At 40.0% G+C, this 25,246-nt stretch overlaps 1 protein-coding gene across 4 annotated transcripts; it reads left to right on the top strand.

The window, feature by feature from the left end:
* The first annotated feature begins 1,597 nt into the window (after positions 1 to 1,597).
* UBE2D3 (ubiquitin conjugating enzyme E2 D3) lies at positions 1,598 to 24,333 on the top strand. Of its 4 annotated transcripts, none has more exons than XM_062492977.1 (7): positions 1,598 to 1,962; positions 16,171 to 16,234; positions 16,320 to 16,351; positions 18,772 to 18,849; positions 19,686 to 19,791; positions 21,162 to 21,255; positions 22,840 to 24,333. In XM_062492977.1, exons 1-7 carry the CDS (start codon positions 1,939 to 1,941, stop codon positions 22,883 to 22,885), a joined length of 444 nt encoding a protein of 147 aa, XP_062348961.1. In that variant the 5' UTR covers positions 1,598 to 1,938; the 3' UTR covers positions 22,886 to 24,333. The 4 variants fall into 4 exon arrangements, with proteins under 4 accessions (XP_062348961.1, XP_062348964.1, XP_062348965.1 ...); XM_062492980.1 differs by lacking the exon at positions 1,598 to 1,962 and adding an exon at positions 8,991 to 9,014; XM_062492981.1 differs by lacking the exons at positions 1,598 to 1,962; positions 22,840 to 24,333 and adding exons at positions 8,991 to 9,014; positions 21,767 to 22,831.
* Positions 24,334 to 25,246: the final 913 nt, after the last annotated feature.

The raw sequence follows: 25,246 nt of genomic DNA on the forward strand, positions 1-25,246 counted from the left end.
AAGTATGACAGTGTTAAAAAAAGTAAAAAAATAGCACTACAGTGCTATTTTTTAAAGTAACAAAAACGCCCCACTGCTCTCCTAATTGACTGCTGCCTATTGTCAAGCTTCATACTGAAAATGTTGTTACACAGTAAGCTTTTCTGAATATTCTGCCTTTTCCAGACCAATAATAATTCAAGTCCTAGACAGTAAGACGACTAACACTACGGCACTACACGAACACAAACTGAGTCCAGTGCAATTATGTGGACATCCCCCCTGGACAGCAAATGCCGTGTTCGTCACTCTAATACATCCCATTATTACAGAAGTGCAGTCAGGCAATCTTTCTATTCTTGTTTCAAAGAAATGGAGTATGAGTCCTTGCCCGTGTAGAGAACCTGCACAATTTATTACTGTGAGAAAAAAACACGCCTAGCTGAGAGTGATCTGCTGGCCTATGTTGCACAAAATAAAAAGCCGTCAAGGAGCTGGAAGCGTCACAGATAGTATCGCTGTAAATAAAATAATTATTCCTCATCACTCTCCAGAACTACCTAAAAGGTTGTCGTGAGGTGGGGTCAGTCTCTTCTAGACTGCCTGCTGTGAGGAACTGGGTTAAAGTGAGACAGGGTAGCTTCAAATTAGATACTAGAATAATTTTTTTTCATGTCCAGGTGGTCAGGCACTGGAATAGGTTGCCCAGGAAGGTGGTAGAGTCACCATTCCTGGAAATGCTTAAGAGGTGTCTGTAACTGGCACTGGCTGATATGGTTTAGGGGTTACACTGGTTATGCCACGTGATAAAAATTGGACTTTATGATTTTAAAGGTCACTTCCAATTTTGATGATTGTATGATTCTCTTTGATGGCCCTTGTACTGACAGTCCACACGACCCTATATTCCCCCCGGTGATGCTTTTTCCTCTATACTGAGACACTTGGTCCGGTATCCTCGTGTGCGCCAATATTCCACTAAAAGGAAGCGTCCAGGCCCGTTACTCTTCAGACCAGGCCTGCGCTCTTCCTGGGCAAGGGCACAGCTTTAGCTCCGTCACTCGCACCGCGGCGAACCGCGTCGGGGCTGCCGCCTTGCTCCGTGCCCTGGCGCTCCCGCGACGGCAGTGCCCGTGGGAGAGCCGGTTCCTCCCAGGCGCCAGGACGGCCGAGCCCCGCTCCAGCCACTCGGGCGCCGGGGCGGGCGGTGACCCCTCCGCGGCGCCGACAGACAGCTGAGGCGCGGAGGAACACCGCGCCGCCGCGCCAGCGGGCGACCTAGATCCGGCCGCTGCCGCCATTTCGCGGGGAGGCGGGCGGGGCGGGACCCGCCGTCAGCTGTGTGCGCCTGCCGCCGAGCTCCGGGGCCCGCCGCGACTCCCAAGAGCCGCGGGCAAGAAGAGCCGCACAGCCGTCCTGAGGCGGCCGCGCCCGCGGGCAGCCCCAGAACCTTCCTTCCTTCCTTCCCCTGCCCCGCCCGTTCGCCCTTGGCCCCGCCTCTCGCCCCTCGGCCCCGCCCCCGGGAGCCGTTGGCGGCGGCGTGCCGGGCCCGGCCCCGCCTTCCTCCCTCCCGCGGCGTCCGGGCCTGGCCAGCGGCGGCGGCGCGGGGCTCTCTCGCCCTTCCTCTATCGCTCTTCCCAGGGCGGGTGGCGCCTCTCGGCTCTCCCCGCACCCCGCACCTCGCACCCTCTCCCGGCCGTGACGGGCGGCGGCGGGCGGAGCGCTCTCCAGCAGCCTCGCGGCCCCGCTGCCCGCAGGCAGACAGGACTTCGGGCGGCCGGCCGGCCGGTCGGGCGCCCCCCCGGCTGTTTCCGGAGGAAGGAGAAGAGCAGCTGCCCCCTCCCCCCTCTCCGCCTTCCTCCCCGTTCTCCTCCTCCTCCTCCTCCTCCCTCCCGGCCCCCCGAGCGGAGCGCGGAGTCACCGCGGCGCGTAGACGGGCCCGGCACTCGCACACACACAATGGCGCTGAAACGCATCAACAAGGTGAGTGAGCACCGCGGCTCCTCCTCCGCCACCCCCCCCCCCCCCCCCCCCCTCTTCACCGTTTCGCCCTTCTTTTTATTGTTATTTTTTGTGTGTTTTTTCTTCCCCTTCCCCCATCGCCTGCCTTCTCTCCCCTTTCCCCCCCGCCCCCCCCCCCCTCCATAGCCCCTGTAGGAGACGAGCTGGTGGGGGAGAGGCGGAGGTTGGGGAGGCCGGGAAGCGGCGGCTCCTTCCGGCGGGGCCGCGGCCCGGCTGGGGCGGTGAGGCCGCTCTCTCTGGGCCCGAGCTCGGCCCCGGCTCCTTCCTGAGGGCGGCGGCCGGGGGGGGTTGGAGAGAGGCAGCTACCGGGGCTGCTCGGATGTCAGCGCAGCCCGGGGTCGCTACCTCTGCCCTTCCGCCGAAGCCGGCCCGGATGGCGCCGGCCCGTGTGTGCCGGGGGGTTTCGGCGCGATGGCGGCGCTGCCCGGGGCAGCCGCTGGGCCCCTCGGCCGGGTTCTCCCCTCTGCTGTGCAACTTCTCTCCCGCATTGTAAGATGGCGGCGGGTCCGCCTGGCCGGGGCGCTTTCCGGGATCCCTCGCGTTCCGCAATAACGCGACACGGACGCACGGAGCAGCCACCGTGGTGCTGCCCTCGCCCTGCAGTCGCCCCTCTCCGCCGCCCTGGGCCCTCCGGGCCGCCGGGAATCCGGCGCCCGTCCGGGAATCGCTTCCCCCCGCGCCGGGCGGGAGCGCGCTGCGCGCCGCCGCCTCCCCCCGTTGCACAATCGGAGCCGGGTGGAGCAATTTCGCGGCGGCTAACTCGGAAAAAATGCCGAGGTGATGAAAGTTTGTTGCTTTGGTTTTGGTTTTCTTTTTTTTCTTTTTTTCTTTTTTTTTTTTTTTTTAATCCGGTGGTGGTGGTTATTTTTTTATTAAACCTCTCCCGGGCAAGTAGGCTCCCGGCGTGAAGTTGCCTCTAGGTAGGTTTAGGTTTTCTCGGCAGGTTTGAGAATTGCTGGGATGTAATGGCAGAAAGCGATGGGAACGCAGCGGCGTTACCGGGAAGTCGCTGTTGGTCTGTGCTCCTTCTTACGCGAGCTACGTGGAGCATTTACGTGTTTCAAGAGCTCAGAGGAGTTTCTTGGTCATCTCATAGCCTGCCAAGATGGCAGAACGTCAGTGTGTCCTGAAATCGGTGAAATTCAAATTCGGTGCACAAAACACCTTTTGTAGACAGTGTGTAAACTTTATGCCGCCTCTTAATCTCTCTTTAATTTCACGCAGTGCTTGTGGTAATATTTTCAGACAAAATGGCTATTTTTTTATATGTTTTTAGTGAATGGATAATACTGTTATCCTTGGAAATTTTGAATCCATTCTGGGTAGCTAGCTGAATGGATTGTCTTTGAATTATGGCTATGCTCTGGCAAGAATTTCAAAACAATTCCTTTTGAATCTGCCATCAGAACTTGCTCCCTGTGTTAGTGGATGATATCACTTGAGTTGAAACACAGCTAGTATACTCCCTGGTATGCTTTGTCATCAACTCATGCTTATGAAACACATTCAGGCGCTTCAGGTAAGAATTTATTGTCAAATGTAAGCCAAGACAAACCCCCACTTAGTAATCTGGTGGTCAGTACCTGAAAACGATTCAGCGTGACTCTTGAACCAGTAAGTCATCTCTGACTTCAGCGTTTTGGCCTCTTGTGTACTGTCTCTTGTTCTGTATTGGTCCTTAGGCTCTATTGCACTGTGTAGTAGCAAAGTTCTTCCTCTATCCAGTGTGAGAGTTTAGGATTAGGAAGAAGTTGAGTTAGGGTTTTTTTCTTTTTGTCTTTTTTTGTGTGGGTATTTGTTTGGGTTTTTCTAATCAGTTTAATCACACCACACTACAAGATACACTTATAAGTTCACATGGAGTTTGTAGTTTTGATTTTTATATTTGCAAGCCTGGAAGTTGAACTTGATTTGTGGAATGAAACTATTCTCTGCACATTTCTTTCTTTCCTCTACTGGTTTCCAGTACAAATGTTTACAGGGTCTGATGCTGACATAAAAAAATAGCAGGGCCAGTTCTGTAACAGAATGGTTGTGAATTTAATTTTTAATCCTGTGGACCAGTAAAACCCAGAGGGAACTGCATTATAACCGGTAAGGTGGGATTCCCTGTCTTCAACTGTAAGATCACAGTTCAGACCTTGGAACTCTCTGCTTCCTTGTAGTATGTCTTTGGCAATAGATGAGAACAGGCTGAAGAGAAACCAGGACCTTAGAACATTGTAATCACACATAGCTTATTTAGTTTGTGTTACTACTTGTCTAGGACTAGAATTCATTGTCCCTGCAGCAGATGACATCCTGATTGTACCAGTGAAGATATTTTCAGTCTGTTTGGCTGACTCCCTCTTTGTGGACTTGACTTATCAAACAAAATAACATTCTTAATTATATTGAGTAAACTAGACTTTGAGACTCTGCTAGTATGTGTATATATCTGTGTACCTTTTATCTAAAGTCTGTCTGTTTGACATTCAGAATACAACCACTCTTGATGACATAACTGGCAAATTCTAATTCTAATTTGAAAATGAAAGTAAATGAGTGTTTATGTTCTTCTGGAACGCTCTATAAAGCACTCCCCAAACTGAAGTAGTAGTCAGGTACACAGCCAGTCCCAGAAAGATTATTGTTATGCTAGAGTTTGTCATGGCATCAGTGCCATCGGCTCTGGGGGCAGTTTGTGTTAAGTTGGCAGAACTGTCCTTGATATGGCTTGCTTTGCAGTTGTTTTATGATAACAAGCAAATCGTTTTCCCATGGCATAATGTGAACCTGTATCTTAAAATTGAGGGTTTCCTTTCCTGAGGATGAATTTTCCCCCAATTGTTTTTTCTTCCCTGAATTATCAAGAAACTTGTGTTGATTTATGAGCATGTATCCAAATGCTTGGTGCATGGTGTGGCACATTGTCTTGGTCTGAAGTGTCAGTGGTGCCTGCTAGAAACACATCCTGTAATTGCTGCAGCATGCTGGGGCTTCCGCTTCAAATGATGATGATCCGGTAGTAGGGAGACATTTGTGTAGGAGTAGAGAATCAGGAATGCATAAAATTTGGAAAACTTGGAAGTGTTACATCATTGGTACGCATTCATTTTATCACTGCTATAAGCATCCATTAAAGTGAGGTAATATAAATGGCCTAAGTGATCTTGATAGGCTAAAAATAGAATTAATACAGGAGATGTATGCATGAAATATCTCATTTGTGTAATCCTTAAGAAAGCTTGTTCCTGCTGTGTTTCATGGCCATTTGATTAAGCATAGCACAAGCCAGCATCATTATATTGGAATAATGTATTAGAAAATCTTAAGTGGAGTTGACATTCTGGAAGCTAAAGGCTGAAGGTGGCAAAAACCATTTATTGCTGCTTAAGTACAGTTAGAAGGTTTCCATTCACACTGGTGGAGTGGAGACTGAATAACTATTTTCCTCAGGCTATAGCCTCCAGCACTGTTTCTAGATGTATAATTAATTGCAGCTTTAACCCCCCTTCTCCAGATGCTCATAGTAAGAAATGCTGCTAACCCTGGAAACGCAGTATTTTTCAGAGGTGCAGTGTAATGTGCATCAATGAGGACTGCATGGAAACCTGCATTAGTTTAACCACAAGTTGAAGAGTTAAAAAGACTTCTTACTACCTTTTCAACTGCTGTTTTTTTCTTTTGTACTTGGTTTGAATTTAAAAAGCAATCAATAATAAAGCTGGTTGGAATTAAGTTTTCTTCTCTGGATGAAACCCACAACACTTTTGTGGGCAGTCTTGGATTGTGTTTGCTGGGCTTTTTCAAAATAGTTGAATAACTTGAAGTTATGTGATTGAACTCATGTTCTGAATGATTGTCTAGAAATAAATCTGGATTTTTGTGTTTAGGGGCTCAGGAAGTTAAGACTAGGTAGCTAGCGAAATTCTGTTTATGTAAACTTAGTTGAAATCTTTAAACCTTTGTAAATGCTCTGTGTATTGAATTATCTTTTTTACTGTAATGTCACCTTAACTATTGTGAACATCCAGGGCTAGGCTATGCCCTGCTTTGGGTAGGTAACTTAGCACAATATTGCACTTAGTGGTATGAAGGGTCACATTGAGCCAGAAGGCGGTGGTTGATTTTTAAATCATGATGCTGTAGTAATGGAGTTTGGGAGGTCTTGGTGTTGAAGAACTCAAATGTTTTTTAAAAGTCAGAATAAAATATTTAGCATTAGATGAAAGCTGTCATCACTTATTCTGTTTAAGATTTAGCTTATCTAAACGAATTACATTTTGGCTATGAAATTAATGTCATTAAAATGAAAATAATGTTTCTTAATTGGGTAGATTTGGTACTCTGTATTGAAGAATTGGTCGATTTTTTATGAGAGAGGAAAACCAATGGTTCCTTAGCTAGAATGTTTGGACTGTGATAACTTGAAGATTTCTCTTGTTAATTAAACACAGTTGCTTGTGAAGCAAGTTCCCAGTCAGCATAGAACTTTAAATGTGTGCACTGGAGTGGGAAGAGAATGAGGATTGTTGTCTAGCTTAAGTGATACACAGAACTTCAGATATCAGTATTCCATTAGATGGGTATTTCTTTGCATACTTAAAAAAGAGTCCTCCCGTATACCAAGGATTTAGGTGGGATAATGTGTACAGAGCAAAAACGTTGGCCAGCTTTTGCGATCTTTATGATCATTCCAGCTTTTAGAGATCTGATTTTGAAAATTAGCCTGTGCTTTTGCTGTTATTCCTAGCGTTTCTTACACAGAAGGCCTAATGAGTAACTCCACAGAATGAGCTCCCTTCAGCTTTCTGCCCAGTCTGTAACCAGTTCTGAGGCTTTTCTCTGAGCTCATGGTTAATGGGTAAGGGAGTGGAAAAGAATGTAAGCAGCAGCTGTCAGGTACTGAGCAGTGAACTGCCTCTTCCCAAAGGCATCTCTATTCCTTATGGAGCCCAGTTACAGCCTGGTGTTATCCCCTACCCCTGGATGTGTTCTCTGCATCCACTGGGTTGAACTGTTGGAGGAGAGAGAGGATGGAGGTTCTTAACCTTCTCTGAGATGTCGAGGGACAGCTGGTAAAGAGGAGTGGGAAAGGGTTGAGCTTTTGTGTCATTCGTATTAGGACATTGATACATCATCCCTGATAAATCTTTGTTGCAAATACAAAAGGTTTTGCCACTTTAACTGTCTGCCCTGTCCTCTTGTGTGGGTCCCTCCCCTGTGCATCAGAGCTGGCAGATGGGAACTTGTGGTCTGCACTTCAGCATTAGGTCTGATCTCTTTGAATAAGCTGACTTCTGTTGATGGTTTTAGGCTAAGATGCTATAGCTTGCATTAGAAGAACTGAGTTACAGACATTCTTTCCTGTGATTGATTTGATATAGTAACCTGACAGAATATGCAGAAAGAAAATAAGGAATGAAAGCAGCAGTGTGAATGTGGTGTGTGTGTGTGTATATATATTTACATATATATATATATAACTGCAGTCAGTAGTGCATTTTTAAATGTGGTTGCTTTTTGTCAAGTTGGTTTTATCAGAAGAGTCTTAAATTGTGTCGCTGTGCATGCTTGACAGTTTTGTAAACTTGGAATAGAAATGTAATGTCTTAAACTCTAAATGAAAAATGCAGGAGATTTAAAAAACCCCAAATTAGTTTCTCTTCACTGGTCTTCTGTAGGGCACTGATCTGATTAAATTTGGTAGTTGTGTTGGGGAAGCTTTGCAAAAACAAAGTTAAAATTACATTCATAAGTTTAAATTGGTGTTTATGCCTTTGGCAGCTCTCTAAAATGCTTGGATGTAGACAAGGTTTAATACTGGTAAATACAGCACTGCAGGATTCAGGACTGAAAGCTAAACTGATAGGGGAATTTTTACCAACAGTAAACTTCAGTATTAAGTTTTTATGTAAAGGAAGGCTTTGTTCTGAACATCATCCCTTTGAGATATGTGATACACTAGACGTCTTCAAGATCTCCTGCAGTTTTTTCCACTGTAATTGTGATGGGTTTTTATTATGGTCTTAAGAAAGCAAGATGAGAGAATTGTGGAGGGCTTTGCAAAGGTTGTGGCCCAGTAGAAAAAGGTGACCAACATTTAAACCTTTCCACAAGCATCTGGCACCGGAGTTGCAAGCTGATCTGAGTGTAGATGCCAAGATGCTTTAGGCCTTTCTGACGGGAAGGCAAGAATATTGTATTAAATGTTCGGTTAACTTTATAGTGAGCTTTCTCTGTAATCTAGAGCTAGGTTGGCCAGGTGTTCATCACCCCTGTGAGCTCTTCTAAGTTTCTAATACATCTAAATGCACTGCTCAAAGGCAGTACTTCTCAACCTTTGTTGGCCTATTTGAATAGTAATGCCAAAAAATTCTCTTAAATAAATGCAAAGTTTGTTTTTCCTTTTAGCCTTACTTTTAATTTTTTTCTTGCCTTGAATAATATAGGAGGATCTCCTGACTTACTATTTGCCACATGAGCAAGCCCCTTTCAGCTCCTCAACCTAAGGATGCAGTCTGCTTTATAAAGATGCTTTTAAACTTTTTTTTTGTAATTACCCTCTGTTTTTTGTTGTTTTTTTTTTAAGATCCTTCTTTATATCATTATTATCCAGATAGCTGAGGTGGAACTCAACTGTAAGAGCAGTTGTACTCCAGATAGTTTTGTGCTTTGGTGGTGGTTTGTTTAGTTTTTTACACTGTTGTCTTGGTGTGAGTTAATTTTGTGTGTAACTGTACCTAAACCTATAGATAGGCCCTTGGAACAATTATGAAAGGTGCTTACAGAAATAGCATAATATGATAGGATAATTGTACACTGTAGCTAAGGCAGGGTAGTCAATCCCACATAGTTGTGTCCAAAGAATACATTCCTATGGTATATTGTAGTAACTTTCACATGCGTCTTTGTATTCTTTCAAAATATGGACTGGTGAAAGTCAAGATGAGAAAGTCAAGTTTTTTAAAAGGAGAGCTGATTTTCAGAGTTTGTTAGGTTAATTAATGAATTTCAGAAAAATACATGAAGCTACTGCTAGGTAGTGAATTCACCATGCTGATTACAGACATGGTGTTACTTGTTAGAATACTAACCAGTATTAGAAATACTAACTATAGAAAGTTTGATAACTTTCTGTTGCACCATCCTTGTTTCTTTTTTTGAGAATATGGAGAATTCTTGCAGCTTTTCAGAAAGTGCAGACTGACTGATGTTGTGCCCCACTGAGGCCACTTGTCATTTCTACAAAGACTTGTTCCGCACGCTGCCAGTCTCCAGAGTAGCTGTTTATATAGTCTTGGAAAACACTGTGAGTCTTCTGTTACATGAAGCACAGGGTGTACAGGTGCTGCTTCTGGTTATGTGTCAAATACTGCTCTAAGTTACTGTGCCCTCAACAAGCTAAAGGGCAGCATGTTGGGAGGCTCTTGCATAATGCTGCCAAACTCCAATATCTAAGGAATATTAAGTCAGCGTTTGTGTGGAAATGTATAGCATAATGCCCAAATCTCGTTTCTGAGAGGTAGCCATCAGGACAGAGTGCCTTACTAGGAGTATAAACTTCTTTTCAACTGTGTCAGTTTACATTTGTCAGTACTGAATTTCATCAACCACTTAGTTTCCCAGTCATTGTTTCATTTAGCAAGGTGCATCTTGGTGCTTCTTGCGTGGCCTCTGTACCAGTTACTCTCTTCTTTGAGGGCTGCATTGTAGTCCTGGGTTACCGAACCAAAAATCACTGTGGTTCTTGCAGGAAAAAACTCCTAAGGGAGAAGGCACGCTAAGTTTTCAGTGTCCGATATTCAAAAGCTCAGAAATGGCAGAATTAAAAACCCCAGCTATCACTGAATGACTCTGTAGTTAACTAGTGCTTTGCTTCACACTTGCCTCTTCAATGTAATTTAGCCATTATATACAGTCCTCATTCTGCACTGAGCATAGGAGTGTTCTAATAAGTTCTGCTGTTTTCAGGGTATGGTAATTTATTATGTTAAAGTCAGATTTTCTTCATCTTGAGTAAGACAGCTTCTGTGGTTTTGCTTACTTTAGGGGAAACAAACTGTACTTTTGAGTTCAAAGCAGCTACAGGTGTGCAGTTGCCGCCTTTTTTATTTGTTCTGAAAACCTTTAAGGAGTGACCAGGTAAGCAAAGTCTGTAACTGCATTCCTTTTCCAGTTGGATCTGTCCAACTACTCTGCAAAACAATGGAATAAGTAGAGAGTAGTTTTAGTTACAGTAACTCTGAAATTTCCCAAAAACCATTACCTGCATTGTACACCTTCCAGATTTCAGAGCAGCTGTAGACAATACTCTCATTCACAAAGGGCTTGTGTACTGAAAGGTAGGTTCTTTGAAGAGATAGTAGGTAGTCACCTGAGTAGTTTGTATCACAGTCCAGGTACACCAAGTGATTTAATTACAGTGGCACAGCAGTCTGGCATTTCCTTCCTTGAGTGCGAGGCTTAAAAAATGAATATTCCAATGTTTGTCCTTTATTATGCCATGATGGTATTACAGCTAGACACTGTACAAACAGTATGTGGGGTGTAGGCTGAAAAATCCAGTACTAAGGACTGAAGGGACAACCATGAAAAATAGAAGCAGAATAATCAATGTAGGGAGAATCAACAACTGTTCTATTCCTAGTTGTGTTTTGGGTTTCTTAAAAACCTTTCTGTGCTCTTTGTCCTTGCTGTTTTCTGTGACTGCTTTTTGTGTTTTCTCTGCATACTTGTTCTAAAACCCTTTTTTAATCAAGAGTGACCTACATCTTTCTGTATCATGCACTGCCATTACACATTGCTTTTATCAATTTATTATTCACCAAAAGGCGAGCTTGTTTGAAACTGATAATTTTCTGCTGGTTATATTTGTTTCCTGATGTCTGTTAAGCCGTTGCTTTCTTGCTCAGTTTAGAAATCCACATTCAGTGTCCTTAAAACTGTTCTGCTTCCAGGTGTAATTAATCTTCATGCTGAAACAATGTTTCAAATGCAGGTGTGTGGGATGAGGCCGTAGTTCTTTGCTGCTTGACACTTCTTAATCTTCAAACAGGCTTAAATGTTCTTCTCCTCCCTTTATAGCTGCTTCCAATCCTTCCTTCTTTTTTAAAGCTGTTTTCAGCTGTGAGCTTATGAGTAAGACTAATGCAGTGATGAATTTTTGGTTGCCTAGAGTTTGAAATACTCTGTTTGACACATCATTAGACAAACAGTCAAGGTAATAAATGTTGATTTTTTGATTGGCCTAAGTGTTCTTTTTTCTTTTTGTCCTTTTTTTGGTTGGATTGTGGTTTGTTTCTGTTGTGTTTTTTTGTTGTTTTTGTTTTGGTTTGTTTTTGTTGATGTTTTTTGGGGGTTTTTTTTGTTTGTTTTTTGGGTTTTTTTGGTGTGTACATTATGGGTTTTTCGGGGCTTTTTTGTGTTGTGGTTTGTTGATTTTTTTTTTTTTTAACTATGATTTAACTGCATATTATTTTTCATGCTCTCCAAGTTATTTTCTGGAAATGTAAAGCAAATTAACCCCTCTATGCTTTCTTGAGTCTAAACCAGAAAGTTGCAATATGTAATTTTAACAAATACCTGTATTATGAACTAATATTAAATATAACAGTGAGTTTAAGGCCTGTGGAGGACAATCTTCAGTCATTCTGGTAGGAGTGATCTTCTGTCATTGTGTCTAAGTCAGCTGTTAATACCATTAAAAGTAAGGCCTGGCTATTTCCAGCTTAAACTAAAAAAAATGTTGTAGTGTTACAGGGAGTAGGGAATCTAATAAATGGGAAGAAACTGGTGCAGATGCTGCATTACTTCATACCTTGGAAGAAGACAGCCTGATAGGTACCAGGCTGTCATTTACAGAATTTTCTGGGGCCTGAAAACTTATGTTTTCTTGTTCATTCATATTTGGATGGAATATTCTTTGTAAGTCTTTAAGGTTTCTTCATTCTTTAAGTGGCTTCTGTAATCTTTTAAATAGCTGGTAAAGTGGAGTTGTTTAAGGGATTTTTTTAGCAGCTTTTCTGTCAAGAAAAGAAAGATACTTCTGGTTTTATTGTAGGATCATAGTCCTGCATTCGCACGCACCTGTCAAAGTTTCGAATTCTCACTTGAAGCTTAGGCTGTATTTTCTATGTTAGTTATCATTACACTGCTGCAAAGCAAGTGGGTTAGTTAGATTTTTTTATAAGCATTTTTTCTTTCTTGAAAGTACTGCTTTGGGGTTTTTTTGTTAGCTTTCAGATAAATGTATAGTGAAAGAGAAGGGAGGAGATAAAAAATGGGGCTGTTTCACCAGTGAAACTGAATCTTGGTAGAAACCTAATGTGAAACTGGCAGAGGACAAGGATGCTGAATTTGTGTTAGAGCAGATCTGTCTGTTGCAGTGATGGGTACTGCTGCTCTATTTCTATTAATCTCTGTTTTCCAAAACTGTGTTGCAGAATTGTACATGTATTGCTTCTCACCTGTGTTACATTGCTGTTGTCCTCTAACAGTATCATCAGTGCTTACTCTTTTAACAGTGTTCTAGTCTGTAAAATGTTCGAGTGTTCTAGTCTGTAAAATGTTGAGTGACTAATCATCCTTGTGGAGAGGTAGGAACTATCCCACTTTATATTTGGAAACTGGGACACAGAAACAGTAACATGCTGGAGCTGCACCGGAAACCTCTGGCAGTGACAGAGACTGCTGGTCACGGTTGTAATTCAAGACTAATCCTTTCTGATAGGTGCATAGCGTGTCACTCCTCACCAAATTTGGTTTATTGTTTCTATGTAAAGTCTTTCACATTTGCTGCTTGGGAGTTTTGTTTTGGTTTTTCTTTTAAGCCACCTCTAAAGTGAAAAACTGTAACAACCGATTCCAGGAAAATGTGGGTTCTACTTAGGGGCTTTTTAAGACAATTTGGAATGTAGCTTAATACCTGTTGAGAAAGGAAAGGCGTTTCTGAAACCATGTTAACAAAAAGAAGAAAAGTTGGAGAAGTAGGTATTGTAGGAGGACTATGAGAAATAGAAAGCTCTTATACGCAAAAATACTAGTTTCAATATTTACTTGTTATAAAGTCGCTAGTCTTGATTGCTAAGCTGAGAAAGAAAGTAGGTTTGTATTTATATTGCTGAATGGGAAGCTTTAAAGAAAAAAAAAAACAACTCCTTCCTTTCCTTGAACAAAATGCTTCAACTGCACTCCAGATCTCACAGCCCACGTGCCTGTGCTTGTTCAATTTCCAGTTTTTCCAGTTTGCCTGTTGTGTTCAGTAGAGTTGTAGCTTTCAGAAGGAGGTACTTTTTAAGGTTACTCACAACTTTCCACTCCCTTCTTGCAAATAGCCTTCCCCTCTTTGTGTAGATGTGAAGTGTCTCTCAGCAGAGGGATGAAGTAGTGTGGCATTACTGTGAACCAGGGTTTGCTTCACGTTTGCCCAAGTTCTTTGAAGCCCTTCACACTCTGCTGAAGCAAACAGCTTTACTAGACTTTTCTGACTAGTACCCTGGAGAAGCAAATACAAGTGTGTGCCACCTTTTTGTCCCCAAATTTAGTGGGTGAATTACTTGCTCTGTGGCTGACATGCCAGCTGGTGTATCATTTGTTACCAGAATTATCTGTATACTGAACTGCTTTGATTAGCAAAATTAGGGTGAGATTTTTTTTTACTCAAGTGTTTTATATGAGACAAAACTTTAGTCCTTTCATTAATGAAGGTCACTGCTACTTTGTTACCTTGAGCAGTTCAAGTAGCTGGAAAGGAGAATAGACATAAATTTTGTAATTACTGGTGTCTGGAATATTGGAAGTTCATTTCTTTCAACGTTTAAATTATTTTTAGTATTACCAAAGGGTTTTTTGCACAAATGTTTCACTGGAACTTACTAAATTTAATTTATGTCTTACATCTGCAGTTACTTTTCCTGGTTGAATTATTGATGTTGAATTACTGATTTTCCTGCTGTGCTAGAATACCTATTTTTATCTTGAGTACTGAATTCTTGTTTCTCTGAAAATAGTTTCTTTGGAAGACCTCTCTAGACCAATGCACATATCTCTTAATGGTCCACTTTATGCTGATGTTTTCTCATCCTTGTCTTCATGCTACTGAATTTTGCAATTTTCGTAACTACTTTTCATAGTTCTTGGTCCCTGTGATAGTTTTAAAAAAACCCTAGAGGATCTAAATGTACTTCCACTATTAAATCCAGTAATAACTGTACTACTGCATTAAAATATTTGTGTCTTTCTCTTATTCTGTTGCTACAGCTTACTTCAGGGGACATGATGTCTTTTTTCCTCTTAGAGTTTGGAAATGATTGATCATTCTTAGAACTGGAAGATACATTTTGATGAGAAAAAAAGCCTTAACAGAACCTGCTGTATTTGTTAAATGGAAAAGAAAATGTCCTGAAAATTCTTAAAAAAACCTTTCCATCAGAAGCTTCTTCTACATTTATTGTTTGGATATTGCGTGGATAACATAAATCTAAGTTAATAAATTTTTCTGGAGGATAATAAGCAACATATGAACCTAAGAAGTGATATTAAATGGCAGAAATAAGTCTATCATGGGGCCTCCCAGTAATATCTGGAGTGTGTAGCAAAATGCATTCTAAATGCACTTACTGTGATGATCTGGAAAGAGCTGTTGCCCACAATTCTACAAACAGCAGCCATGAAAGGAGCTGTATTATTAACTTCATTTTGCTATTGCTTATCAAAACTGGTGAGGTTTCATTTTGTAAAACACTCTGATGCCAGTGCAAAATGAAAATATTATTAATTGGAAAATTCATCAGAATTAACACATACAGGGAGGGGAAACCTGGGACTAAATTTTCTTGGTGTTTGGAGGGAACGGGATTGTTGTGGGCTTTGGGTGATGTGGTTTTGTTGTTTGGTGGGGGTGTTAGTTCATTTGTGATTGGGGTTTTTTTTTAAATATATGGACTGGAACATGTTGAAGTAGTGTTACTCTTTCTGTGTTTTGAGGAGCTATCATCTTACCAAAGAACAAGATGTTTATGTTACAAGAAACATACGTTGGTGGGTTTTTTCATCATTTCTGTTGGCTTATACTTAGTAAATTTTTATGAAGTGCAGAATTTGTGGAACTTGGAGGATGTGCATTAGGATCTTCCCAGGCAAGTGTTAGCTGTCTGGTCCAAATAGGCATGTGTTTACAGCATAATAGGTATGCCTGGCTTTCTTAAATGTCTGGCAGAGTTCTTGGTTGAATAGCTTGCATAGGCTTGCAGGAAAAAAAAAAAAAACAATTTGTGTGAAACTGTTAATGTATGAAAGAAGGGCTGAATATTTTGCCTTATAGATACCTTGACAAGTGCAGATTTATCTACAACAGCTCTTGAAGCCCTTTTTAGAGTCAAGGGAGAGCAGGGGAGAAAGGTGGTTGTTACATGCTTTAACTGAAAGTGTAAATTTAATTTTAAGACACTGTCCAAACAAATGACTTGTGGAGCATTAAAACAATTTAATGGTGAGCTTCTTTGTTTCTTCATAGCAGTTTTGTTACTGCACAAGGAATCTGTAATGGGGCATGGAGAGAACTATTTCTGCAGTTCAGTAATTCTTAATTTTAAAGGAATAATTCTCTTAAATGTAAAGTTTAAAATGAAGAAAATACAAGTATTTTGCCTGATTACAGCACTTGTAATTTTTCTGTTGGTTTTGATCTTTGCAAGGTACATCCCTGATGTGGGTAGTGGGTAAAGCAAAACCCAAGTTTCTGTGGGGTTTTTTCTTGCTTTTCTTAGTTCTAATGTCAGATGTTACATAGAGAGTGCTTCCTGTTTCAAGACTTCACCAACAGTTTTTTCTCCTTCCACTTCAGGTTTCTCTAGCCAAGACTGAGTTCTTGCATATGTTGATCTACAGTTGATTAGACTTTGCCATCTTACAGCTTTGTGTCCTGCTTCTTTCTTCAGTCCAGGAGTGTTTTCACAGTAGTGGCATACATGAATTTGTAAAGGCACAGTTGTTGTAGCTGTTTACCTTCATAGCTGGTTTTGGTGCTTCTTTGTCTATTATAGACATTTTTGATACTGAAACAGTGGTTGTTAAAGTTGTTAATTGCACATTCTGCTTTATTTGTATATAGGAAAACTGTTAAAGGTTTTTGCTAGACACGAAGTAAAAATTACTATTTTTTTGTTTGCTTTTGTTTTCTTAAAGGAACTTAGTGACTTAGCCCGTGATCCTCCAGCACAGTGTTCAGCAGGTCCCGTTGGAGATGACAGTAAGTAACTTTAAATTTTATGTTTTGTTCTGCTGACTCAAAGCATATCATGACTAGATAATAATGCGGAGTTTTTCTTTTGTAGTGTTTCATTGGCAAGCCACAATTATGGGACCTGTAAGTATTCTAATTCTTGTGATGTAATATTAAATGAGTAGTTCCTACTGAGGAGAAAACTGTGGGGTTTTGGTTTAATTAAGTTCTAGAGGTCTTCATTACAGCAAAAGAAAATGAGGTGGGGAAAAAACCCCATCATTTATTTTGTTGCAGTGTTTTGTATGAGGATATATATCCCAGAAATAATCTCTAGAGCAATGTTAGGTATTATTACTTAAAATCTAGAAACTTTGTTTGCATTTGACTTTGCCAGAGTTTTAATCTAGCATGAACTTTGTACTAGGACCTGGTACTACTGTCACAAATTAGTTGGGATGTTTTTGTGTGGATCTTAGAAGGGAATCCTTATTTGGTCTGTGTTGTAATGCTGAGACCTTGAATACTTGAAGGAATAGGAGGAATAATCACTGAAGTTTCATTTATGACTGGAGGAAAAAAAAGTGTTAAATGTTCAGTAAGCATCTGAAACCTGAATGGGTCTTTTTCCTCATCAAGGAGGCCAAATGTTTGCCTTTGTTGGAAACAACCAGGGAGCAATTCACATCTGGAGTTTTCTGGTTATTTGTATTGAAAATACAATACCTTCTTTAACTTGTGAAGGCAAGCCTTTGCTGAGGCTACAAAGTAGGAATCAAATATCAGTGATGCTGAATGACCCTGACTTTTATATATAGCTACAAGTGTATTATTAGGAGGTGGCTATTAGAGGTTCACTGCTCTGAAAATCTCTTCATCCTGAAGTACCTGGTCATCACTGATTGTAACTAGGTACCTCAGAAAAACAGAACTCTTCAACATCTATATTAATGTATAAATGGCAAGGAATGTTGTGCATTACACTGGGTATGATGATTCTTTGTGGCTGGTGTCTGCATGGTCATGAAGTATTAAGCATTGGTTGAATTTAAATTTGGATTATTATTTTTAGTTTTCCCTTGTGGTTTAATAATGTACAGCTCTTTTTTTTCCCATGTGGTTTTCGTGGTGTCAGAAGGTCTGCATTCCTGTTTCCAGATTGGGCAGTACCCTGACAGAAGTGTGTCAGTGTGATGTTAGTAGTTGTGGTGCTGCCTTTAATAACAGACAGGGATTGTAGAACCGATTGTTTGGTCTTCTGCCTCTTCAGTAGGATATTATGATTTTCCCAGACAGGTGTATGAGAGTGTGCTTTGGCTTAACACATTTTAAAGGGGAGTTTCTGTAACTGATAAAATGTATCCCCAGAATATGTCCAATGAAAGGGTTGGTATTTTTTGGCTCCTCAAGGCCTCATATGGTTTCTGTTGATAAAATACAAGGGATTATATCTTAATCACTAGGTTTCATCAGAGATAGGATAGGGCGTAACCTACGTGTTGAGGGTTTGAGTCCCCTGTCTTGTGTTGCAGATTTTAATTTTCTGGTATTAAGTAATACAGTTATTTCCTTACATTGGTGAAATGTTTTTGCAGTTAAGATAAGAATTCAATTTACAGATAATGCAGAAGTGTACTGTGTATGCCTCAAATTCATTTTTCCTGTCCCTGAGTTGAGAATTAACAGCAAAGTGGTCTTCAGGTTAAACAATGAAATTGTTAGCTGTACTTCAGAAATTTAGTTGTAATTTTGAGTTAAAAACCTTTTGCTTCTTTCTTCCTGTAACTATTAATTTATACAATCCCTATTTAGTTACTCCAGTTTTTTCTTCTTACTATCATTTGTTTTACTTGCACGTGTTGCTTTACTGCTTATAGTTGACACCTGAATTATCCCAGTAATTCTTTCCTTGGAGCAGAGAAGGATCTCATACTAGATTACAGTGAATTTCTAATACAGAAAGAGAGGGAGAAGTTCACTTGAATTATGATTATTCTTTTTTCTGTTTGGTTGTGCTGGTAGGATGGGTGGTGGAGGTTTTTTTGTTGGTGTCTTTTTGGTTGTGTTTTTTTTTTTTTTTTCAAGGAACAAGGATCTAGCTGTATACACATAGGTCTTCTGCAGGGCTGAAGCTAAGGACAGAATTTAGGAGGGAATGGGAGTCCATGGTCATTCTAAACTTGGGTAGTTGTAACAAATAAGCTCCAAACACAGAACTGGAGGATTTTGAATCTGATGGGTCCCCCACTCTGTTAACATTACTTCTTGGAGCCATCTTAAGCAGCATTTGAACGCTGTTGCCCTGTAGTCCTGAGTGGATTGTACAAGCTGCTGAGTTTTATGATGCATTAGCTTGGAGAGATCCACACAGAAAGTAACGTGTATGTGTTCTGCATTACTTACCTTAGGAAGTAAGAATTGAATTGTAATTACGTCTCACTTGTATTGGTGGATTCAAACTTTTGGTATAAACAAATTTCCTCTCAATTTATTTAAAAACAAGATTTTCAGTGATATTTAGTCCTAAAGATGATAACAGGAGAATTATTTGTTTGCTTTGACAGAACGACAGTCCATATCAGGGTGGTGTATTCTTCTTGACAATTCACTTTCCCACAGACTACCCGTTCAAACCACCTAAGGTAAGTATTGCTGTCTCATTTGTGAAGTTAGTGCTTTTTAAAGAACTGAGTATAGGACAGCAGTTGTCAGCATCTGTATTGTAGTATTGTCAAGTTCTCACTTATTTTCAGGCATTCTTATGTTCTCTTAGATATCTGGGTCCCATTCTGACCCACAGGAGTGGGTGTGTTAGCATATTCTTTATGAGCCAATCTATGTTGTGATTTCTGAATGTCTTGAAATACTTGGGTTCATTTCTGGTTTTCTGAATTGATAGGAAAACTTTTCATTAGCTTTGTGTTACTATAATAGAATTCTTGCCAAGGGGACTGTCAAGTATTAGTATTAGTGTAGCTGTTTGGATTGGTCTGTAGTGCTGTGATGCTGTGGGTAGGGATTTGCTTGCTGAATGCCTAAAATCAAGTGAAGATTTTTATTTGTTGGCAGTTTGGCAGTAATTGCAAAATACTTTCTTTTTTGGTAGTTTTATCAGCCACTAGCTTTGTCTTCCAATTTTCAGTCAATATGAAGGCGTATACCCTCAGAGTGACTGCAGTGTTGGAAGTTCCTTAGCTCTGTGACAGCAGTGTTACTCTGGTTTAGGCACTGCTGTTGTGTGTCAAAAGGCAGCTGGGATTAAAACACTCATGCTTTGCCTCTGTCTGTTTGAAATAGTACCTGGTAGTGGGAAACTCAGAACTTGTGGCTTGGGTGTGCTTCCCTGAATTTGATGCGGTTTAACTGCTTAATCCTTTTAGAGTAAATTGAATTGACGGGTAGCTTGACTAAGAAGAACGGGTGCAGTTACTGCCATAGACCCAAATGCACTCTTTGTTTCTTTGTTTTTTTGTTGCAGGTTGCATTTACAACAAGAATCTATCATCCAAATATTAACAGTAATGGCAGCATTTGTCTTGATATTTTAAGATCACAGTGGTCTCCTGCTTTAACTATTTCTAAAGGTAAAGCATTTTTGCTTTTTTTCTCCTTTTGTGAAGGAGGAATTTTTCCATCTTGTGCTGAATACTGTGCTTTAGCTTAGATTGTGTTAAGTTCTTGCCCCTTTTTTGATTTCCCTTAACTTCCCCTCCCTTCCTCATTCAAGCCTGTGTTTTGCCAGTTTGATGACACTGCATTTTTAATGGATTTTATTTTTCTCCTAACACTTTGTCCTATGCGGCTGTTTAAGGCTCCTATCTGGCCACTTACTTGCTCCAGTATTCTTAGCATTGTTTACCAGCTTGGGCCCTGAGGAATTTGCTGGTATTTGGACTGAAACAGGCCTGTGTTGGGGTGTTCATGCCAAGGCTGAGAAACTGCTTGTTTGGAGCTGCCCATGTAGATATATGTGCATATTAAATGAAAGATTAAATTAAAGTCAGCTTTTAGTACTGAAATTTGCATAATTTTTCATCCTACCTAGAGTTACATGCATAGTTCTATTGGCATATCTGCAGTAGATGAATAAATCTGTTATTGATACATACAGCTTTCTACCAAGGTGCACTGGCATTGCATTACATTACTTCATGAACTAAGTTTACTGATCCTACTTCATGATAAATTGATGTTGTGTTGCAAGAGATTTGTGGCTTTCCTCATTTTACTACAGTAAATAACATAATTCTCAAATATTTTCATGATGATCAGATTGTTTTGCCTCAAAGCCACTGGTCACTAGGGCTTCAAAAGATCCCTCAAAGCACCCTTTTATCTATAGAACTTGTAATTCCTGTCTGTCCAGACGGTCAGTTTGTTATTTGAATGTGGATTCCCTACATTTTAATGCTTTACTACTTTCTTCTAAAGCTTCTGTGAGAGTAGAAGATGAAGTCCTCATAGTTGCCTACAGCAGTGTTACTGAGTTTTTTACAGCATGTGCCAGTTTTATCAGTGTAGAGCAGGATATTTATGCCTTATGTACAGCAAATAAAGAATTCAGTCTCATTTAAAAACTAACAACTTAAATTTGAGGATTTTCTAGTTTTAGTGATAAGAACCATGCTGTTCATCAGAGTACATAATGTGCTTTTGTTGACTGCTGTGTTACATCATAGTGCAGGGGACAACACTGCTGTTTTTGTGTGTGTACTGACAGCTGTAAGTATTTGGGAAATAGGAAGCAAATCATTCTTACAAACCTTTAAGTTAGTTTAGGTTTTTTACTTAAGAGTGAGTTATGAATTTATATTGGCTGTTTACCTGGAAAATACTTTTTAAGTTCTATCTTGTGACAGCATTGTGCTAATGTAAAGAACTGTGCTCCATTGTTTCTGAGATTGCCATTCCTCTGTTGCTACTGAGTACCTTTTTTTTTTTTTTTTCCCTACAGTTCTCTTATCCATTTGTTCACTGCTATGTGATCCAAATCCGGATGACCCGCTAGTGCCAGAGATTGCACGTATCTATAAAACAGACAGAGACAAGTAAGTACAGAATTGCACAAGACTGGTATTTTAAGACAGTGAGAATGCATTGTCAGACAGCAGTTGTGTTCAGTGAATCTTTTGTGAAGATCTGAGATGGAGAAAAATTGTGTGTCAAAGAAGTGCGTAGTGCATAATTTAAAAACAAAGGATCTTAGCATCTTTGAAGTTGTGGGTGAAAGAGACTTAGCTTTTTCTCACATGCGTGGAAGTATTTTACAATATATATATTGCCTTTTTATTTTTTTTTGCTTGCCATGCGTAAATGTAGTTAGATCTGCATAATGAGGAAAAGACAGCTTTTTGTTGTTTTGATGCCTTCGTTTGGCAGCAGTTTGGCCTTAAATTTTGGGTCTTCCCTTGAAAATGGGCAGCAGGACTTTTTTCCACATCTGTGTTGCAACAACTTCATTTTCCTAAGGTATCTTTAACATTTTGCACAGATATAATTATATGAAGCAGATTTTTGGGGGTTTATATATATTAATGCTAAATATATTTATCCAATTAGGTACAATAGGTTAGCAAGAGAGTGGACAGAGAAATACGCTATGCTGTAGGGTAAGAATATTTGCAAATTATGGTGCATTTAACAAAATGGAAATTTGTCAGCACTTGGGTGCTGCATGCTCTAAGGCACTGAATCAACTAACAGATAACAGATGCACCAGTTACTGAACGTGGAAATTTTAACAGCTTGATCTGTGGTTAGTGTGTAATGTATTGGCTAGTCACTATTTCTCACAGATACTACTTCTTGCATGGCCAAACAAAAAAGTTAGTATGAAGTAATTACTGAGTTCTGAGCCAGGTTGTCAACTTGTTCTGGTAAGTATTTACCCAGATTTTGTCTGAATTTGGTTCAAAGTGATGCCCTGTAGTGAGACCTCATATATAGACATGAGTGAATTCAGACAATCCAAATTTCAGGTTTTTTTAATCAGCAGTGTCTGTCTTCCACATGTAAACTAGGAAAAGTATGTGGATTATATTCTGCTTGTATAGTTAATAACTTCTTACTGACAAGCATGGAGTTAAGCGTTAACTAAATGTCAGCTCAGATCCTGTGGAAATAGTGTACTTTAATGTCTTTTAATGTCTTTTTAAAATTTTGAGCAGTATATTTGTGTGAAAAGAATATTCAGTACAATGAAATGTTGAATGTTGTTTTTCTTTAAAATTGGAAATTTGGCATTTTGTATCCAGTGATATTATTAACCGAATAATCTTTACTTATGGCATGGGATATACTGTAATCTTAACTAAGAGCAATATCTATATAAAATACTTGCCTTGTTTACTCCATCCCAAATAGTCTCTATTCCTTGTCTTTCAGTCACTTTTTTCATAAGACTTCTACCGAATTTACTTGTCTTGAATTTAAAGCTTTTCTTAAAAACTAGAGAATATCTACCCTAATTGGTGTAGGGAAGGAATTGTTCAGTGTTTTGAGTTCAAGAGAATACAGACTTCTCACAGTGTAAAGAGAATAGAGATGGGAATAAAATCATATTTAATCATAAACTGTTTAGAACATTGTCATTTTCATGTTGATGTTAATTCAGTTCATGGTTTTGTCTGCAGGTACAACAGAATATCTCGGGAATGGACTCAGAAGTATGCCATGTGATGCTACCTTAAAGTCAGAATAACCTGCATTATAGCTGGAATAAACTTTAAATTACTGTTCCTTTTTTGATTTTCTTATCCGGCTGCTCCCCTGTCAGACCTCATCTTTTTTATTTTTTTGTTTACCTCCTTCCATTCATGCACATGCTCATCTGAGAAGACTTTAGTTCTTCCAGCTTTGGACAATAACTGCTTTTAGAATCTGTAAAGTAGTTACACAAGAACAATTGCCCAAGATTCAGAATTTTTTTTAATGGAGCATGTGTATTATGTGGCCAATATCTTCATTCTAACTTGGTTATGAGATTAGAAACAAACATTCCTCACTGCTCTAACAGATACTGAAGATACCACCTGAAGGGGGGAGGGGAGATGGATGTTCAGTTTTCTCCCCTCAAAGAAGTAACATTGCTGTAGCAGCATCCATCTTGTTCCAAACTTTCCAGTGTTAGAGAACTGAGGTTTTATTATATACTTTTGCTCATAACTGATGTGTCTGGAGAATTGGTACTGAATCTATAGCATCAGCAGAACAGAAAATGTGATGTATCTTATGCATGTCAATAAAGGAATGACCAGTTCTTGTTTTACAGAGAATGGAAATTGGAAGTCAAACATCCCTTGTATTCCAAAATAGGGTTTAAGAACATTTTTGTAATTCATTTAAATTTTGTTAGGAGGCTAGGAGCTATTAGTTAATCTGTCTTCCAAAACACTGTTTAATATAGCACTGAATAAATGATGCAAGTTGTCAATGGATGAGTGATCAACTAATAGCTCTACTAGTAACTGATTTATTTTCTTCAATAAAGTTGCATAAACCAATGAGTTAGCTGCCTGGATTAATCAATATGGGAAACAAAATCTTTTGTAAAAGCAAAGCTGGTTTTTGTATATACTGTTGGCATTTGCCTCGTTGTTTAACATCAAATAATGATGTAAAGTTCAATAGAGTGACTCTTCTGCCATTTTCAGTTCTAATGCTCAGTCTGTTGCAGGTTGGCACATTGCTCGGCCTGGTGGATGCAGAATTAATAAGCTAACATAGTTGTGTGGCCATAGTAGGGGGCTGCACTTGGTGCTGGGAGCTCAGCGTTCAAGAATGGACTTGGGACCCAGCAGATCTGAAGTGGTGTATTCTGGAGATACTTCCTGATGCATCTGTGTTTGCTGACTGAGAACCTTTTTCTTCACCTTGTACACTTGACAACTGAAAGATCTTAATGTGGGGGTAATGATGAGGCAAAAAAATTATAAAATAAAGTACTGTTTTGATGTGGGAATTGTCATGAGGCTGTGTTGAAGTGACTTTACTATGTGGGATGTTTGTTACCATTGAAAAGGACTTGTTCAGCCATGCTGCCATTTACATTGATGACTGTTTTAATGCAACAGACACTTTCTTCATGTCAGGTGACTTAACGTGAATAAAGACTCATTACTATTGGATTTTTGTTCTACAAGAACCATTGTCGTGTGCCATTAGTTTATCTTTAAGCAACAAGGGCATTATTAAACATCCAACTCTTTCCTCCCCTCTTCCTTCATATTTTTCCTTGTTTAATCTTTTTGGTCTCCATTCTTAACATCCATGGCTTCATTTTCTCTAGTCTTGTATTATCACTTTATTGTGCATCTGTGACTTCTCACTGGCACCACTTTTGCACTGCTTATAGTTATGTACATTCTGATTCCTTGTCCCCACATGGATGTGGAAAGCTAGATGTAAAATAAATGTTAAACCTTAATTTTTATAAAAATTTGAACATGTAGTTTGGACATGGTTTGTTCTGGTTCTAAACTATAAGAGTGAACTTGAAATTTTCAAGTTTAGTTGGAATTTGGAAACCTGGGCTCTGTAGCAGTGCATGCTTCAGCTTCCTGAAATGTATTGATGAAGTTGCAGTTCTGCTTTGCTAACCAGATTACACCGTTTTGCTGGAAAATTGGAATACAGCTGCCAGTAGCATTACAACTGAGGTAAAAATTTATATTTTTGAGCTTACAAATGTGCTGCTCTCAATTGTTTTTTATACTTGTGTTAATTTATGCTTATTTGTCCTGGGAGTCACACCCAGTAAAATCACATGATAAACTGGGACGATGTTCTGTGAGGTGTAAGTCAGCAAGTGTTAGAGAATACAAGGAGGTGTGCATTACGAAGGGTCAGGAAAGAAGAAAATAGTAGAACACTATATAGAAGATGAAAATCTTGTTTGGACCACCTTCTGTTTCTTTTTTACATCTGTCATGTTCCCACTGTAATATTTTCTTGTAATTAGCAACTGTATATTTTGATGAAAGAATGAAGATGGATTGTAGATGTTCTAGATGCATGCTGAAGGTCCAAAGTGGGAAATGG

The sequence above is a fragment of the Cinclus cinclus genome, chromosome 5 (assembly GCF_963662255.1).
Source record: "Cinclus cinclus chromosome 5, bCinCin1.1, whole genome shotgun sequence".
NCBI classification, from domain to species: Eukaryota; Metazoa; Chordata; class Aves; order Passeriformes; family Cinclidae; genus Cinclus; species Cinclus cinclus.

What these genes read in the sequence shown, in the direction of transcription:
- UBE2D3 (XM_062492978.1), top strand. Translation starts at nt 12,942, where the DNA reads ATGTTAACAAAAAGAAGAAAAGTTGGAGAA. An exon ending in AGGTCCCGTTGGAGATGACA is followed by an intron (nt 16,235 to 16,319) that starts GTAAGTAACTTT and finishes TTTCTTTTGTAG; the next exon opens with TGTTTCATTGGCAAGCCACA. An exon ending in TGCTTTAACTATTTCTAAAG is followed by an intron (nt 19,792 to 21,161) that starts GTAAAGCATTTT and finishes TTTTCCCTACAG; the next exon opens with TTCTCTTATCCATTTGTTCA.